Source organism: Callorhinus ursinus, unplaced genomic scaffold (assembly GCF_003265705.2).
Source record: "Callorhinus ursinus isolate GAN/ISIS: 27379988/994484 unplaced genomic scaffold, GSC_fseal_2.0 scaffold49, whole genome shotgun sequence".
NCBI lineage: Eukaryota > Metazoa > Chordata > Mammalia > Carnivora > Otariidae > Callorhinus > Callorhinus ursinus.
The window spans coordinates 3,632,712-3,649,484 of record NW_027397111.1 but is presented as its reverse complement, the minus strand read 5'-3'; the positions used below and the strand labels follow the sequence as shown (position 1 = coordinate 3,649,484).

Below are 16,773 nucleotides of genomic sequence, written 5' to 3'. Positions count from 1 at the left end.
AACCCAGACCTGACTTTCTTTTCCATCTTCTCTTTTTGCCTTCGATCGCTCCAGTCCACCAAACAGTCTCCTCTCCTTGACCTTTCAGTGCAATGTAGAGAAAAGAGCATGTGCTCTGGGGTCAGGCAGACATGGGTTTGAACCCTAGTTTTGACCCTTGCTAGCTCTGTGAGTTTTGGCAGCTTCCTTCACAACTCTGGGTCTCAGTTTTCTTATCTATAAAATGAGAATGAGGGTGTAGTGAGGGTTACCCCTCGGAAAGCATTATACCTGACACCTAATAGGTGTTTAATCCTCTTATCTATGTCATCACTGGAATTCCTGCTTCTCCTGTCCCGCCGGTCTTCTCATGGGAGCCTCCTTCCACTGGGAAAGTTTCCTTGCTCCTCCATCATATTTGGATTCCTCTTGTGGATTCTCATTATGCTTTCCATCCACAATAATACTGAGAATTTCGCATTGTACAGTTCTTTATAGTTTTCGTAGTTCTTTCCAAAACCAGCCCAATTAATTTGCACAACTCTGAGCAGCACTCCAACTAGTAATTATTACCCCTATTTTTAAAAGGTAAACTGAGGCTCTGATTCATGGTCATGCAGGGAGGCCTGGAGTCCAGTTCTTCTGGCTCTTGGTCACCAATGCCTCTCTCCCTGTACCATTCTGCCCCCGAGTGACTGCCACTCACCTGAAGTCATCGCCCTTTGTAATGTTGCAGCTTGTTTTCCATGGGTTCCTGCCTTGTCCCGCCAGGGAGGATAGAGTCTGGTCCTCCCCCTAGCCTAGTGCCTGTCAGATATCTATTATGTGGTTGATGTCATTCAGTGGGTTGAATTTTGAATTAATGTGGTAATTTGCAAGACCAGTGTAGGAAATTTACAACTAAACTGATCAGTCCATTGTACTGGACTGGTACAATGACATTGTATTCAAATGTAAGAAACCACAAAGACAGATCCCATTCTTGAGGCACCTGTTTCTCTGCACTCATGCCTTTAGACTTGGATTCTTTGGATTTGGGGACTTTGCAGTTAGCTGCTCCATCCCCTCGGCTCTGTGTTCTTGTTTCTATAATATCCCTGCCCCTGCTGGATTGTAAGTAATCTGCTGAGCCATCTGTTTCTCTGCCCCCAGACCATGAGTCCCTCCAGGACAAGCACCTATCCAATTCCTGTCAGTGGCCAGGACCTGCCACTGTGCTTGGCACACAGTAAATGGAAGCCGAATGAATAAGTCAGAAAGACCCAGCTGGGTCCACCCCCTCATCTCCCTATGATTGTGCTCGTTCCTAGTCTCTTCTCTTATCCCACAGTACATAGATTTCTTATCTCCTATACTGAATAAAAGGCAGGTTTCATGTTTTACTCATTTTTGTAGCCTCCCTAACAACCAGGAAAGGAGGAAACTGTAATTATTGAGTGTCTGTTGTGTGCCAGTAGTGATTTCACATGTATTATCTTATCTTTTAAAAATGGAATTTAATTCTTATAATAGGTCAGTAAGATAGGCATTATCATCCTTGAATTACAGAGGCGGGAGCTGAGACTCAGGGAAGTGAAATAATTGGAATTTGACCAAGTTGACCTAGCTAGAAAGTGGCAACGCTAGCATTTGAATCCCTGTCTGCAGGCTGTTAAGACCAATGCCTTTCTTTGTTGGTGGTGGTGGTGTTTGTTTTTAACAGCATGCAGGTGAGCTGAGTGTGTTAGCCCAGTAGGTGTCAGGAACTCTGCTGAGCTGAGACTTGAATTTAATCACATTGAATCAAATCTGTGCAAGCCTGCTCCCAAATGCTTCGAGCACATATACTGCCTACCTTCCCTTTTGACTGTTTGGATGAAATCCTTTTGAAAACATGCACTGACCACTCACAGTGCATCGGACACAGTGCTGAAGACAGGTCTCCTCAGGGACGTGACAGTCTGGTGGGGAAACAGACCTGTAGCAGTGACCATACGTGTTATCTGTGCTATGGGGAGACAGGAGACAAGACTTAGGTCAGGCTGGGGGGAACTTGGGGGATTTCTGGGTAAATCATGAAGGAGGGATGAGAGTTGGCCAAGCCAAGCAGGAAGAGAGCCACGGGGAACAGCATGTGCTAAGCCCCGGAGGTACAGATTTGCAGGTAGGATGGGTCTGGGAAAAGGGGCCATTTCGGTGGAACAAGGCAGAGGCAACAGGAGATGCTGAAGCTGGTCTCCCTGGGTTCACAGCATGAACCAAAGGTCACGAGTGGCTCCCATCCCTTGCCCCTCCACAAGCAGTACTCCTGGCTTGGATGACAGCTAGGACAGTCTGGCCGCATATCTATCTGTCTTCTCTAGGGAACTGATGGGTGAACACAGTGTTTGCATTTCCCCGGTGTGGAGGAAATAATGAGCAAGTGATTGGGCAGGCAGACCTAGTGATGTCATCTGTCTGCGTGGGGTGGGGGCGGGGAGGCATGGCTGCCCTCAGCAGGCCGGGAGGGGGGCTTGGCACCTGAGTTCTCGATGTGCCCCTGCAGCAGAGGGCTCCGGGGTTAGCAGGGAGCTGATGCAAACAGGATCAGGCCCCCCGTTCAGAATGGTCTTCTTACGTGGTGGGTGGAGCGGAGAGTTCTGTCACCCCGGGCCGCAGGGTGATAAGCCACACGTGTCCCTTGTGTCCACCCAGTTCCACTTTTCCTCTTCACTATGCCTGAAAACGTTCTTTAACTCAGGGCTTTATTAGCCAACCAAGAATGGCTGAGAGCTGAACTGGCCTTATGATGAACTGTATGTTACTTAACCAGTAATTAATATATATACGTGTGTATATATATGCTATATATGTATATTATATGTATATATTATATGTGCATATATATACATATGTGTATATTATGTGTATATTATGTGTATATATGTATCGTGTGTGTATATATTTATAATATATGTATTTTGTATGTGTGTGAGTATGTGCGTGCATCAACACTCATCACATGCAGAAACAAACCCAATGCAGTGCTGATGTTGACTCTTCATCCCTCTCCTTCCTCCCCCTGGCACTTCGAAAACCCCTCAGTCAGTTTTGTCTCAGTCCTGTCCAGATCTTGTTCTGTTCTCCCATGCGTCACCCACTGGTTCCCTCCTGCACCCCCGATGGGCCTCCTCCACCGTGATCCTCAGTGGACCACTGTGGACCAGTGCCTTCCACATATCCAGACTGCCTGCCCCATCCTCTCGCCAGGCTAGCTCACCTGCCCCTCATCCTGGAAGGCACAGAAAAGCCAGCTCAAAGTCAACCCTGCTCATTTCCGAGAATTGGCCAAGCCTACTCCCCACTCACTCCCTCTACCCTTGGCTCCCTGCTCGTGCTCTCCCACCACACTCTACACTCCCATTTTGCTCCCTCTAATGCATTCTTCACACTGCTGCCTGGATGGTTTATCTAAAATTCAAATGCGATCATGCCATTGCCCTGCTCAGGACCCTTCAGTGGTTTCAGACCCTTTCAAATGACATGTGAACTCCTGAAGCATTGAGAGCAGAGCCATCCATGAGCAGGCTCCTTCCTACCTCTCTGGCATCGCTTCTTACCTCTCCCCTGACAGTTGGTGACACAGCAATACTAAATTACTTATGGCCCCCCAAACACACAGTGTTGTTCAATGTTTCTGAGTCTGCCAGAAATAGCCTCTCCTCTCCATTCTGTCTTACACATCTGATCAGCCTTTCAAAGCCTCGCAGTTGTCCCCTTCTCTGAAACCCTCCCAGACAGAAGTCATCATTCTGGGCTGCCTCTGTGTCTCGCTCAGGATCTGTTGTCCTGTCTGCATATCCCCAAGACCTTCTTGCTTCCACAGATGGTCTTATTCATCTCTGAAGGACACAGGGCCTAACACAGAGTAGGTGCTTACCAGCGCCGATTGAATGACTGTCAAATTACACTTTCCTCCCAGCATTTAAGGGCCTCACGTTTTTGCCACAGCCACACTGATCCCTGCATCCTGATTGGCTTTCCCAGGTCGGGCCAATCACTGGTCTGCAATCATTGGTGGATCCCACTCCAAGAATTACGTGCTGTGGGAGTACGGAGGCTATGCGAGCGAAGGTGTCAAACAAGTTGCAGAATTGGGCTCACCAGTGAAAATGGAGGAAGAAATTCGGCAACAGGTAAGAACAATCACAGAATGACCAAAAACCAGGAACAGAGTCAAAGCATCCCTTAGATTTCTTTTCTGGGGGCTTGAAGTTTATAGTACGATGTGCTGGAAGATCAGTGCCCTAGGAAGCAAAATCTATTTGCTGAGTTTGGGGGGGACGGGTTAAGTCAAGTTGAGGACAGAGACACACAGGTCCCTCTTGTTGTCTCAGGTTTTCCCTGACCGGATTTGCGTTTTCTCCAGTTTTTGGTAAAGGCCACTGCTGTGGCCTCCTGGATGGGATGCCGTGTCTCTGGTCTCCTGAGAGTTGATGCAGTGGCTTTCAGTTTTCTTGCTATGATCCTTGAGAGAGGGTCAGCGGAGTGACACTGAAGTCGTCCAAACCGAAGTCACTATTTCAGAATCACCATGCAAATAAACTGTTTATCAGCACTTGCTTTTTGTGACCATGCCTTGAGGCATTTGACGAACTCGTCGGTCATTAGTCATAAATAGTTATAGACTGAAGCATCTTCTATGCACCACGTACGTACTGTGTTACGTGGGCCCAGGAGCTGTGCCATCATCTAGGTCCCCTCATCCCGTGGAGAGATGAGGACGAAATCGCCCGTTGTTCCTTCTGACTTGTTTGACTGACAGTGCTCTATCCTCCCTCATCCAAAGCACTAGAAAGAGGCCAAGGAGGGATCTGGGAAGAAGAGTTGTAGCTTTTCTATGGCCATCCACGGCTGCACTGTGGAGAGGTGATGGGCCATCTTTGGCCATTGCCACCCATGGAAGCCCTTCAGGCCTGAGAGAGCTCAGTGGGCAGTCGGGGCTCACTGCCCACAAGTGCTCAGGAGGGTGTTAGGAAGGAGCAAACCACGCTTGGGCTGTGGTCATTTCACAACACAGGTCACTGCGAGGCTGTCCCACATCTGAGACTACAGGAGGCCCACGTGTCATGATGTGTATGTGCCCAGAAGCCTGAGCAGCACGGGAAGGCAAGCACAGCTGAGGCCCCCAGTGCTTCCCTTTGAAGTCTCCCATCGGGACTCCAGGCTGCCCACAAACCTTAAACTGAAGGCAACAAAAGTCACCATGACTCCTCCTATAATCCCCTGAGGAATCCTTTTGGACCAGAGTCCAAAAATGCTTATGTTTCTTATTAATTTGATTTAAAGCCTTTTCTACATTCTTGGGGGGAAAATGTTTAACCAGATGTTTTAAGATGGCACGCTATTCATCACAAGGGTATCCAACCAACTAGTCAGTGTTTCTCTGACCTCGCTGCCATGCCTCGTGACTGGCATCACACATTCAGGCTAGAGCACAGCACAACATCTGCCAAGCCATGGAAGGCTCCAGCTTGGTCCTGGTCTGTCCAGCCTGTCATGGGGGGGGGGGGTTCCTTTGTTTGGGACCACGAGGGTCCATGTTCCTGGGTGGTACACTGGCTTATCAAGTCCCACTGTATGGTGTGGTAAAAAAATAAAAAAAACAACATTTGTTACAAATAATAGTTGAACTACTAAAGTTTGCAAATGCATTAGGTCAAGGTCAAGGGCATCTTCATAATAATGCCAGTCTCCTCATTGTCTTTCTTGAGAGACTTCTGGGGAGAAGAGAAACATGTATGAGTCATGAGAAACTGGGACCGGTTGTGCCAAAAAACATTATTTATCATGTGTTATAGCAGCACAAAGGTTGGAAGCTGATGGATGGGACCCCCAGCCTTAGAGTGTCCCCCTTAGGGAAACATTCTTTGCTTGGCATGTTCCTAACCAGGACACATGGGATTAGCTCCTGTGCCACAGTCTGCCTATTCCAGCTGGCTAATATTCCCGACATTAAGTCATAATAATAAGTTTAATGATGAGGACTGCACATGGGAGTTAAAATTCCACTGAGCATATCTGAGGGTGTGTCACTGCCTTTCAGGCCCCCTGGTGCTGGATATCTACTTTTAGCTCTCACATCTAGTCTGAGAAGACAATAGTATTACCCCTGTTTTACAGATAAGGAAGCTGAGGCACGGTCAATAGCTAGAGAATACCAGAACTTGAACTCAAATCTGCCTCGCTCCAATGCTTGTACACAGTCCCACATATATAATTTGCAGGGCCTCATGCAAAGTGGGGTCCTTATTCAAGACTTAAGAATTCTAAGGTGGTGATGTTGTGAATTTCATAGCATGGGGCCCTGGGAGGCTACTGGGCACACACCCTTGAAGCCAGCCCTGCCCATCCACTTCCCTGCCCCCCATAGCTGTCCCACAGAGAAACTCCTTTCACCAGTCTCTGAGATAATCCCTGTTTCCAGGGCTCTGTAGCAGCGCAGCAAGCCCCCAGCCCCTTGGAAAGTCAGTCAGATAGTGTAATTTCCAGATCCCTTCTTTACCAAACATTTCAGAGTTTTCAATATTGTTCCCTGCAAACACATAATTTATTACATTTTTCTGTCAGGTAAGGAGCAACATAAAAAGCCGCAAGAATATGAATCCTCCTAGAATATAAAAGTGTCCTCTGAATAACTGGAAACTTGTTTGAACACATCTACAAACTAACACAGTGTTCTCAGCCTTTAATGCCTTATATCCTACCAATCTCTCTATCAAAGAACCTGAGTCCAACCAGGATGAAAAAAAAAAAAAGCCCTCTTTTCCCAAGAAAGACATTTATATGCTTACTAGCATTCGCTTATTATAGACTTATCGCTCACTTGCAAGTTTCAAGGGCATTAAAAATCACAGTAGATATTGTTGGAGGTAAATCTTATGCTAATGGCTTTCAAACACAAATGAACAAAAATAATAATCCCATTAGTAGAGGAAAATTGTAATAATATTACTGAGTATAAATTTTACTGTTACGATAACTACAAAACAACCAAGAAAATTAATGAAAAATCACAGTAGTGTCATTGCCAAAACACTGGTGGTCAGAGGGAGTGGGGGAAAGGCGCAAGGCACACTTCTTAGCAGAGAAACAGAGTGTCCTGTTGGTGAGTAGGGACTGTGGATTAGAACTACTGAGCTCAGGCTAGACTGACAAGTCACAAATAGGCAACCCAGGCGGGTGGAGGCAATAGGGTACGGTAGGTCACACTTGTAGGTAGAGCCAGGAACTAACAGTGAGCGGATATATACTCACTGTTATGAAGACGTTGCGCTGAGTCCGAAGGAGAATTTTTACCCAGGGGCCCAGATAGAGCGCAAGCTTCCTTGCCGCCTTCCTGAGGTGATTTGTGGAAGGTTTCCCCATCCCCTGTTCATAAACAGAGCAGCCCTTCAAAATGTCTAGCTTGATGCCACTGGGGTCTTCCCACATCTCATCTCACGCCAGTTCACGTTATCAAGCACACACTTATGGTGTGTGTACTAGGTGTCTGGTTCTCTGCCAGACATGGCCCCAAGATGGCGCCCCATTCACCATGTTGGTCATGCTAGAAACTTACCCATCATCCTTTATTCTCTCCCCTGCCCCAACTCTGGCCGTCTGTCCTAAATACAACCAGTTCACTCCCTTGTCACCACTGCTCCATCTAAGTCATCTTCATGTCCTGCACTAGTTTTCTGATCTCCCTGACTTCCTCTTATCCACACTGCTCCAGGGCCATTTCAATAAAACACAAATGAGATTATGCCATTCCCTCTGACTAAGATGTCCTCAAGTTCAAGCTCCTTATCATAGCTTGAAACCCCTCCATGATCCAGCGTTGTCTCGCTTCTCCTGTCTTATTTCTTGCTGCAGCTCTAAGCTTTACCCATCCAGAACCGTGTTCAGTCTTCCCAAAGAGCCATGCCCCTCTTGCGTCTGGGTCTTCCCTCAGCCTGGAACATCTTCCAGCTCCCCTTGGCCTGGTGAACTCCTAAATGTCCTTCTGGGCTCAGCTTAAATGTTGCTTCTTCCTGGAAGCCTTCTCGAATTCTGTACAAAATGGGTGCCCTTGCCAGGTGCTCACACAGCGCCCAGTACCTCCCCTGTCGTCACCACCATCACATTTACTCTAAGTTCTTGTCGGATGTGTCTCCCTCACTAAACTGCAAAGTTCCAATCTGTGCTTCCATCGTTGTATCCTCCGAGCTGGGCAGTGTTAGCTGCTTCATGAATGTTTCTTGAGTGTATTCATTTAGCCACTCAACTTTACTGAACACCCACTAAATGCCAGGCATTACAGATACAGCAGTGAGCAGATGATTCCCTGCCTGTGTGGAGTCTACGTTCTAGCAGGGGACACAAGGACAAAATTAAATAATTAGAAAGTAAGTAAAAAGAGACCAATAAGAGATGACACAGCAGTGTTAGGGAGGGACCTTGGAATTAGGGTGTCCAGGAAAGGTCTCCCCAAGGAGTGACCATCAAGCTGAGACCCAAAAGAAAAGCATAAGGAAAAGGTCATTCCAGATGGTGACAACAGCATGTGCAAAGGCCCTGGGATGGAAAAGAGCTTGTCATACTTTAAGAATCCAGAGAAGACTGGTATGGCAAGAGGAGAGGGAGGGAGGGTAAGTGTGGCCCAGCATGAGACCGAGTTGAATGGAGGGCCCTTCATCTCCTCGCTGGAGAAATTCATGGGTGAGGTGAGAGAGGCAGGTCCATGAACACCTATTCCCCTATAAAGTACTTGGACTTCAGGGGAATCTCTGCATCAGCTGGGGGAATGCAGGTATTAGACTGTGGCAGTCCTTGACATGCCATTTTCTGAACCACCCCGGGCTTTCATGGCCCCTGTCCCCATGGCCAGAGACACATGTTAGTTTCCATGTCACTTGGGAAAGCTGGGTCCAGAGTCCCTTCCCTCGGCTTCCTTAGCTCCCTGTGCAGACCCTCTCCTAGACTGGATCGTCCCTGCCATTTCTTTCTGTCTCCCAGGTAGGCGGTGTGTCCCTTGAAGGCAGGTGCTGGAGTCTCCTTTTCAAACCCACCTCTGCTTCTGTTAATACCTACTCTGTCACTTTATTATGTTTTCTTTTATCTCTTCAATTTTAAATATGTCTAATTGTCTCTTTCAGATTACTCTATTATCTCCAGGTCTTAGGGATTAATCTTCCTTTGAATTGAACTTGATGTCTCTCCCAGTCACTAGTTTCTTCCTTTGCTTTTGGGTTGTTTGCTCACCTCCAGCAGATGCTTTTCTTTTTTTTCTGGTGGGCATCCTATGTGCTCAAAGCATGGTGCTTGCTTGGGGGGACAGCGTATTTCCATCTTGTCAACCCACATATTTATGTCCTTTCTCAGCTTGGAGTTCCCCCCTGAACACCCAGTGTGAATATGGACTCTGCTTTTACATATGAGAAAGCCCAGGGCTTCCGATCCCTGAAGGAGAATTTTTACTCAGGGGCCCAGATAGAGCACAAGCTTCCTTGCCGCCTTCCTGAGGTGATTTGTGGAAGGTTTCCCCATCCCCTGTTCATAAACAGGGCAGCCCTTCAAAATGTCTAGCTTGATGCCACTGGGGTCTTCCCACATCTCATCTCACGCCAGCTCAAGACTTCCCCTTCTCTCCTCATGTGGCTTTGAAACCTCCACCCCTGCCCCTGGGGCCCGCATCCCAGTCTGTGGCCCCCACAGGCCACCAGCAGGTCAGGCTGCTCACTACTCTGGGTTAGACTTTCCTCCCCAGTGCCAGCATTCAGGAAATTTTTCTAAATGTTTCTAAGTTTTCAGTTATGTATTTTTAAAAATGTGCCCGTTGTATTTTGTCTAACATGTTTGTGTGTGAAGGAGGAGGGAGAAAGCTGGGCTTTTGCATCAGTTCAGTGTTTCGTGTCTCCAGCTGGCCACCTAATATCTCCAGCACCTAACACTACGCTCATGCATAGTAGGTGCTCAACAAATATCTGAACTGACTCATTGACAAGCAAGCCATGAATGTTTTTTGCATAAAACCATGAGGGTTGAATGGCCACTCACTCATGGCACATGCTCCAGGAAAAAACACTCCGGCTTTTATATAACATTATAAGTCTGGACATATAAGTTATGTATATATAACTTAGATAACATATAAGTCTGGATTCAAGACTTACCTGACCGTAAGAGGTCAGATAATGGTGGGCCCTAAAATAGGCATCAATTATTTCATTTCAGGAGGCCTTGCTTTGGCAGATTACTTAAGCCAGCCAGCAGGATTATCACACCACCTGTGGCATAAGAATCAATAAACAAGCAGGTGTTCTTTTTCTTTAAAGTTTAAATAGTGTATAGGGCTCTGGGAACTTGCAGAAAGGATTTGAGAATTTTCTTTTCTCGTCTCCTTTAAAACACTTAAATCATATGTCTACCGAGCATTTGTTTTTCCTGATTTTTGAGTTTCTAAAACATGATGACTTTCCTCTAATTAAAACCCTTGCCTAATTTCTCATGTTTTCCATGGATCATGACATGCTGCCTCATTTGGTTGAGAAAGTCACTCACACCCACACACGCACACTCTCATTACCAGCTTTTGTTTGTAACAGTAAAGCTCCCATAATCTTCAGTACTTGTATAATAACTAAAAGCATTGGCTCTGAGTCAATATTTGCTGTGTTCAATCCTGGCTCCATCACTTACTGTGTGACTTTGGCAAGCTACTTAACCCCTCGGTGCCTCAGTTTCCTCTTCTGTGAAATGAGGGTGGTAATAGTACCAACTTAAGAGGGTTACCATGGGGACTAAGTGTACTGATATGTGTAAAGCTCTTGGAGCAAAGCCTTCCCTGTAGAAAGCACTCACTGAATGCTACTTGTATGCCATGGTTTCATTGTTGGGTCTTCATTTCCTCCTCAGTAAAATTAGGGGTTGTCCTCAGATGGAAAAGCCTCTGCAGGCGCTAGAAAAGCTAGTGACTCTAATTGTTCAAGTTCATCATGTCATTCCTCAGCCTGAGAACGCCCACAGAATACAGATACAACTCTTTTGCCATTCCCCAGGCTCTGCCTCTTCCTGCCCCTCCCACCCCCCGCCCCCGCTGAACAATGCCATCTCCCCGTATGCCCTAGCCCTCTGTCCCAAAGTTGACCCTAAACAATTTGAGGATAATAACTACACCCTCATATCAAAAAGGAGCCACAACAAAACTCCATACCCATACCAGCCCCATTCTTGTCATCAGAATTTTCCCCTTCCTTGGAACAGCCTCATCTGGATGTCCGCAGAAGCTGGTTCAGTGCCACCTCCAGAACAAGGTCTAGAGGGAACTAAAACCAGGAGATCTTCCCATATGCAATGGGACACAGCCAACAGTTGGAAATGCAGACAAGGCTTCTAACCTAAGGAAGCAGGTGGTCTAATGGAAGCTTCTTGATGATAAGTAACAGAAACCTACTCAAACTAACTCAAGAACAAAGGAAACTTTATTGTAGGGACAAAATAGAATTTAAGAGAACACAAGTTAATACTGAGAGCAAAAAAGCCTCATGAAAGCCGTAACTGGAAGGCATCAGGCTGAGACAAATTATCACTCTTCCCCCTCTCCTAACCCCACCCCACCCCCAGAATCACATAGTCTTTTCTATGTTCTCTTATGTGAATCTCTTCCCCCATCCTTTCTCAAGAGACCTGCTATCCCTGCTTGCTTATGTTGTACATGGCCCCAAATGTTGGCTATAGAACTTTCTTCCTTGGCTTCCCATAGCCAAATGAGCTGTTTTGGCGGATCTTAGCTGAAACACTAGAAAAACAGATTGATCATTAGACAGCACACAGGCACCCCTGTATCAGATATCTACCCCCTAGTCCAATCAGTGGTTATCTTCATGTAAAGAACCACCCCACCTGTTAGTCCATATAGGAACTAGGGGTAGGGCAGTTTATACTAAAAAAGGAATAGAAAATAGAAATAAAAAAGGAATAGAAAATAGAAAGTAGAAGGTAAATTGATCGACATTTCAAGGCAGCAGTGGATTGGCAAGAATTAGAACAGGTTACTGAACCATAGCCAAAGGACCTGAATTCAGGGTATCATGTTAGTCATGCAGGAGAGAAGGAGAGCACTAAAGAAAACAGAGACAGCATGAAGGAGAGGAGAGGTTAACAGAACCCCAGGATGCAGAGCTAAGCCAACTGGGCAAGAAAATGTTAGGTCTAGAGATTGTTTCAGCCATTGAAGTGGGACCAGGGGGGCATCACTAGACCCAAGCATGAGGATTTGGAAAAAGAGAGAGCAGAGAAAGGATATGGGCATGGAGAGCACCGTGAAGACCACAAGGTGCCCTTGCCACCTGCTGCCCTATGCTTTAATGTGGCTTCCTAAGTCTTTGACCTTGAGTAGGTCACCTAAACTTCACTGAGCCTTAGAGTCTTCATCTGCAAAATGGCAATAATGAGAATACAAACTACATATGTTGGTTATGAAGTAATATGTGGAATCATATACATATAGTGACTGTCAAAGTATAAGCCCATTATTATTACTCTTATTATTGGGACAAAAAATCAAACTTGAAGGATTTATCATCCTCTTTTCCTCCCATCTTCTAAGATGCTTTGGTTTTACTGGGTGGGAATGCAACTGGAAGAGGTAAAGTGTGCTACACAGAAGCTGCCTGAGAGTGAAGACTAGGAAAGAGAAATGAGGGAAGAAGGAAGGCCGGGAAGCTGAGACAGTATTAGAATTTTAAGGAATGAGAAGAGACATATTTGAGCAGCTGCCATTTGGAGTGGAAATCAGGGAGAGAAGGAAAGGGCCAAAGAAGACTTTTTTGTGCATTGAATTTCTACAAGAAAAGCCATCGAAAGGTAGTATTTTAGCAGTCCACTTTGCAAAACACTGTGTGAGGTCATTTACCCTCTGCTGCCTCCTCAAGAAGGCATTCAGTAAAGACCTGTGGTGCTTTTCAAGCTTCTTGGAGTCAGGCTGGCTAGATTCCTTTAGGTGTGTCACCCATCCGCCCAAGGCCCCCAGCTGGGCCCAATTTTATTTGGCTCACATTCATATCACTACCCATACCTGCTTTGTCCTTCCCATCTCATTCAAGGCTTAACTCCATGGAGTGGGTCCAAGTGGGCATGCGGTTGAGAGAAATAAGGTGATTCTAAAGGTGGGGACCGGGAAAGGAGTTAAATAAAGATTCTCAGTCACAGACACTTGATATGGAAATTAGAACATCCTTGGAAAGGTATGATTTCAGTCATATGAAACCTCTTGTTTGCTTTCAGTTGAGTCTTCAAACAAATCCAAATCACAGTAGGACAGGCAGCCAAAGTGATTCAGCAATGCCTGTTCTTCAATAAAATTGGCGCGGGCTGCCTTTGCTGGAAGGAAGCAGAGCCTGCCTCTTAGCAGCAATTCCCAACCTCCACAGTTTTCCAGCAGAGCCTCTCTGATCCCTGGAATTTTTCCAGAAAACCTCTCTATGAGAGAAATGGGGACAATTTTACCCAAAACTTGTAGATTATTTAACTCACTAAAAAAATCTATTTTTACAACAGAGCCAAAACATGGCTAACAGAAGGCAAATTTAAGTGGGGTATAATTAATAAGTTGCCTTAATATTTAAAGGGCAGCTTGGCAATATCTGTCAAAATTGAACATTTTCTTTTTTCTTCCTGTGGCAAGAAATACATAACATAATATTTACCACCTTAACCATTTTTAAGTGTTCCATTCAGTAGTGTTGAGTACATTCACATTGTTGTGTGTATATTTTCTTTATAACTCAACATAGTAATTCTGTATCTAGGAGTTAGTCTTTAAGAAATACTCTCACACAAAGGGATATGAGGAAGGACATTCATTACCACAATGTTTATAAAAAATAAGAGAAAGCAGCAATCTTTTATCAATAGGGAACATACTAAAAATTCTGGCTGCTTTTATACAGTTCAATACCATGCAGCTATTAAAAAGAATAAGGCAGGTGTGTATGTACTGATATAAAATGTTCCCCAGTATATATTGTTGGGAAGGGCAAAGCAGGACAGTGTCTCTAGCTTGCTGCCATCTCGGAAAAAAGGCAGCTGGGTCAGAGCCAAATGATTACATGCACATATAGCATTTTATGTGCATAGATATCTCTATGAACATACACCAGAAACTCATTGTCTCTAAAGCAAACTGGGAGTGTATGGGCCAGAACTGAAAGGTTGTTCACATTTTATCATATACCCCTTTGCGCTATTTATACGTACACATGTTACCTTTTTAAATGAATGTTATTTAAATAAACAAAGAGAAAACTTTGATATGAAACTGAATATTGTAAAAAGACCAATACTCCAAATTAACCCATAAATTTAATATGCTTCCCCCAAAAATCAAACAAGTTTTTAACTTATACAGGCTGATTCTATGGAAATGAAAACCTAACTTGTCAAGAATAGCCAGAAAATGTCAGAAAGATAGTAATGATTGAAGGGAAGGGGGGAGAGAGACACTAGCCAAATCAAATATTTGCGAATGATATATCCAATTAAAGGTTAATATCCAAAATATATAAAGAACTTACACAACTTAACACAAAAAAAGCAAATAATCTGGCTTTAAAAATGGGCAGAGGACCTGAATAGACATTTTTCCAAAGAAGACATACAGAGGGCCACAGACACATGAAAAGATGCTCAACATCACTCATCATCAGGGAAATGCAAATCAAAACCACAATGAGATACAACTACCAGTCAGAGTGGCTGGTATCAAAAGTATAAAAAATAACAAATGTTGGTGAGGATGTGGAGAAAAAACAACCCTTGTACAGTATTGCTGGAAATGTAAATTGATACGGAAGTTCCTCAAAAAATCAAAAATAGAAATAACATATGATCCAGTAATTCCACTACTGGGTATTTACCAAAAGAAAACAAAATACTAATTCAAAAAGATATAAGCACTGCTATGTTTATTACAACATTATTTGCAACATTATTTGCAATAGTCAAGATATGGAAGCCACCCAAGTGTCCATTGATAGGTGAACGGATAAAGAAGATATGATCTCTCTCTCTCTTTCTCTCTCTCTCTCTCTATATATATATATGTCACTGCTTACTGCTTTATAATGTTACATAGTACAACTGATATTTCCCATATTCTCTGGATACAAAACAGTTCCACTGATGTGTACCATTTAGATAGGTTTCTTCATCAAAGCACAGTGTCCTTGTGTGGACATCCTTGGAGTAGAAAAGGAGACCCGGACTGTAGATGATAATATCAGGAACTCTTCTTCCCACCTCTGGTACTACTTGCGTTGTCAAGGTGTTGACAGACACAGCAATAGCGCTTTCAGCCAAATGCCCTGAATTTAAGAGAATGGCAAATGTTGACTCCTGATGGGTTTCAAAGAGGGAATGGGATTTGGGGGAAACATACTAAACATTTTATTCAGCTTAACATTCATAAAGAGAGATTTGTCATTTCACATTAAATGTGGCCCTTGAGGAAATCTGGGTAGATCCCAGATCCTCCTGGAAACTTCTTTGAACTTAAGTAGTTTCTTGCCAACATTGAAATTTACTTTTGTGGGTATTTTAGGGCTTTGAAAATCAATCAATGCACCATTAAATGGATCCTACCATTCCATAACCAAAAAAAAAGACAAAAAGAGAGAGAGAGAGAGATACAGATACGCATGTGCACACACATACAATGGTATATTACTCAGCCATAAAAAAGGATGAGATCTTGCCATTTGTGGCAACATGGATGGAACTAGAGGGTAGTATGCTAAGCGAAATAAGTCAGACAGAGAAAGACAACAACCATATGATTCTACTTACATGTGGAATCTAAAAAAAAAACAAATAAATAAACAAAAAGCAAACTCAGACCTATAAGTACAGAGAAGAAACTGATGGCTTCCAGAGGGCAAGGAGTGGGTAAGAGGAATGGGTAAAATGAGGGAAGGGGAGTGGCAGGTACAGGCTTCCAGTTAGGGAATGAATAAGTCACAGGAATAAAAGGCACAGCATGAGGAATACAGTCAATAATACTGTAATAGCATTGTCTGGTGACAGATGGTGGCTATACTTGTGAGCATGGCATCATGTATAGAGTTGTTGAGTCACGATGTTGTACACCTGGAACTAATGCCACATTGTGTGCCAACTATACTCAAATAAAAATAAATAGAAATAAAACTATATTATAAAACCACATTAAGTAAAACTGTGTGAAACTAGAGCATGAATAAACAGATCAATAGAATCTAATAGGAAGTGCAGAAATAAAACCAAATTCATTTGAAAGTAAGTATATGAAAAAGGTATAATTTCATATCAGTTGAGGAAAGATGGATTATTTAATAAATGGTAATGGCACAACTGGAATGCCATGGGGGAAAAATAATTTGCTCCATAATTCAATCTTTAAACCAAAATAAAATCCAGATATATCAAAGATATAAGTATTAACAAATGAAGACATGGGGCACCTGGCTGGCTTCAGTCAGAAGAGCATGTGACTCTTGATCTCGGGGTTGTGAGTTTGAGCCCCACTTTGGGTGTAGAGATTGCTTAAAAACAAAATCTTTAAGGGGCTTTTGGGTGGCTCAGTTGGTTAAGCGTCTGCCTTCGGCTCAGATCATGATCCCAGGGTCCTGGGATCGAGCCCGGGATCGAGCCCTGCATCGAGCCCTACATCGGGCTCTCTGCTCAGCGGGGAGTCTGTTTCTCCCTCTGACCCTCCCCCCTGCTCATGCTCTCGTGCTCTCTCTCTCATGAATAAATAAAAAATCTTTTAAAAAATAA

The 16,773-nt window shown here is 44.3% G+C and overlaps 1 protein-coding gene across 2 annotated transcripts in view; it reads left to right on the top strand.

Moving 5' to 3' along the window:
• Nucleotides 1-16,773, top strand: part of SPON1 (spondin 1) — a 248,651-nt gene that overhangs the window by 134,209 nt on the left and 97,669 nt on the right. For both annotated transcript variants that reach the window (XM_025848450.2, XM_073882884.1), the window contains one exon: nt 3,985-4,133. In XM_025848450.2, the coding sequence (XP_025704235.1) occupies nt 3,985-4,133 (149 nt within the window). The remainder of the gene's footprint in view (nt 1-3,984; nt 4,134-16,773) is intronic.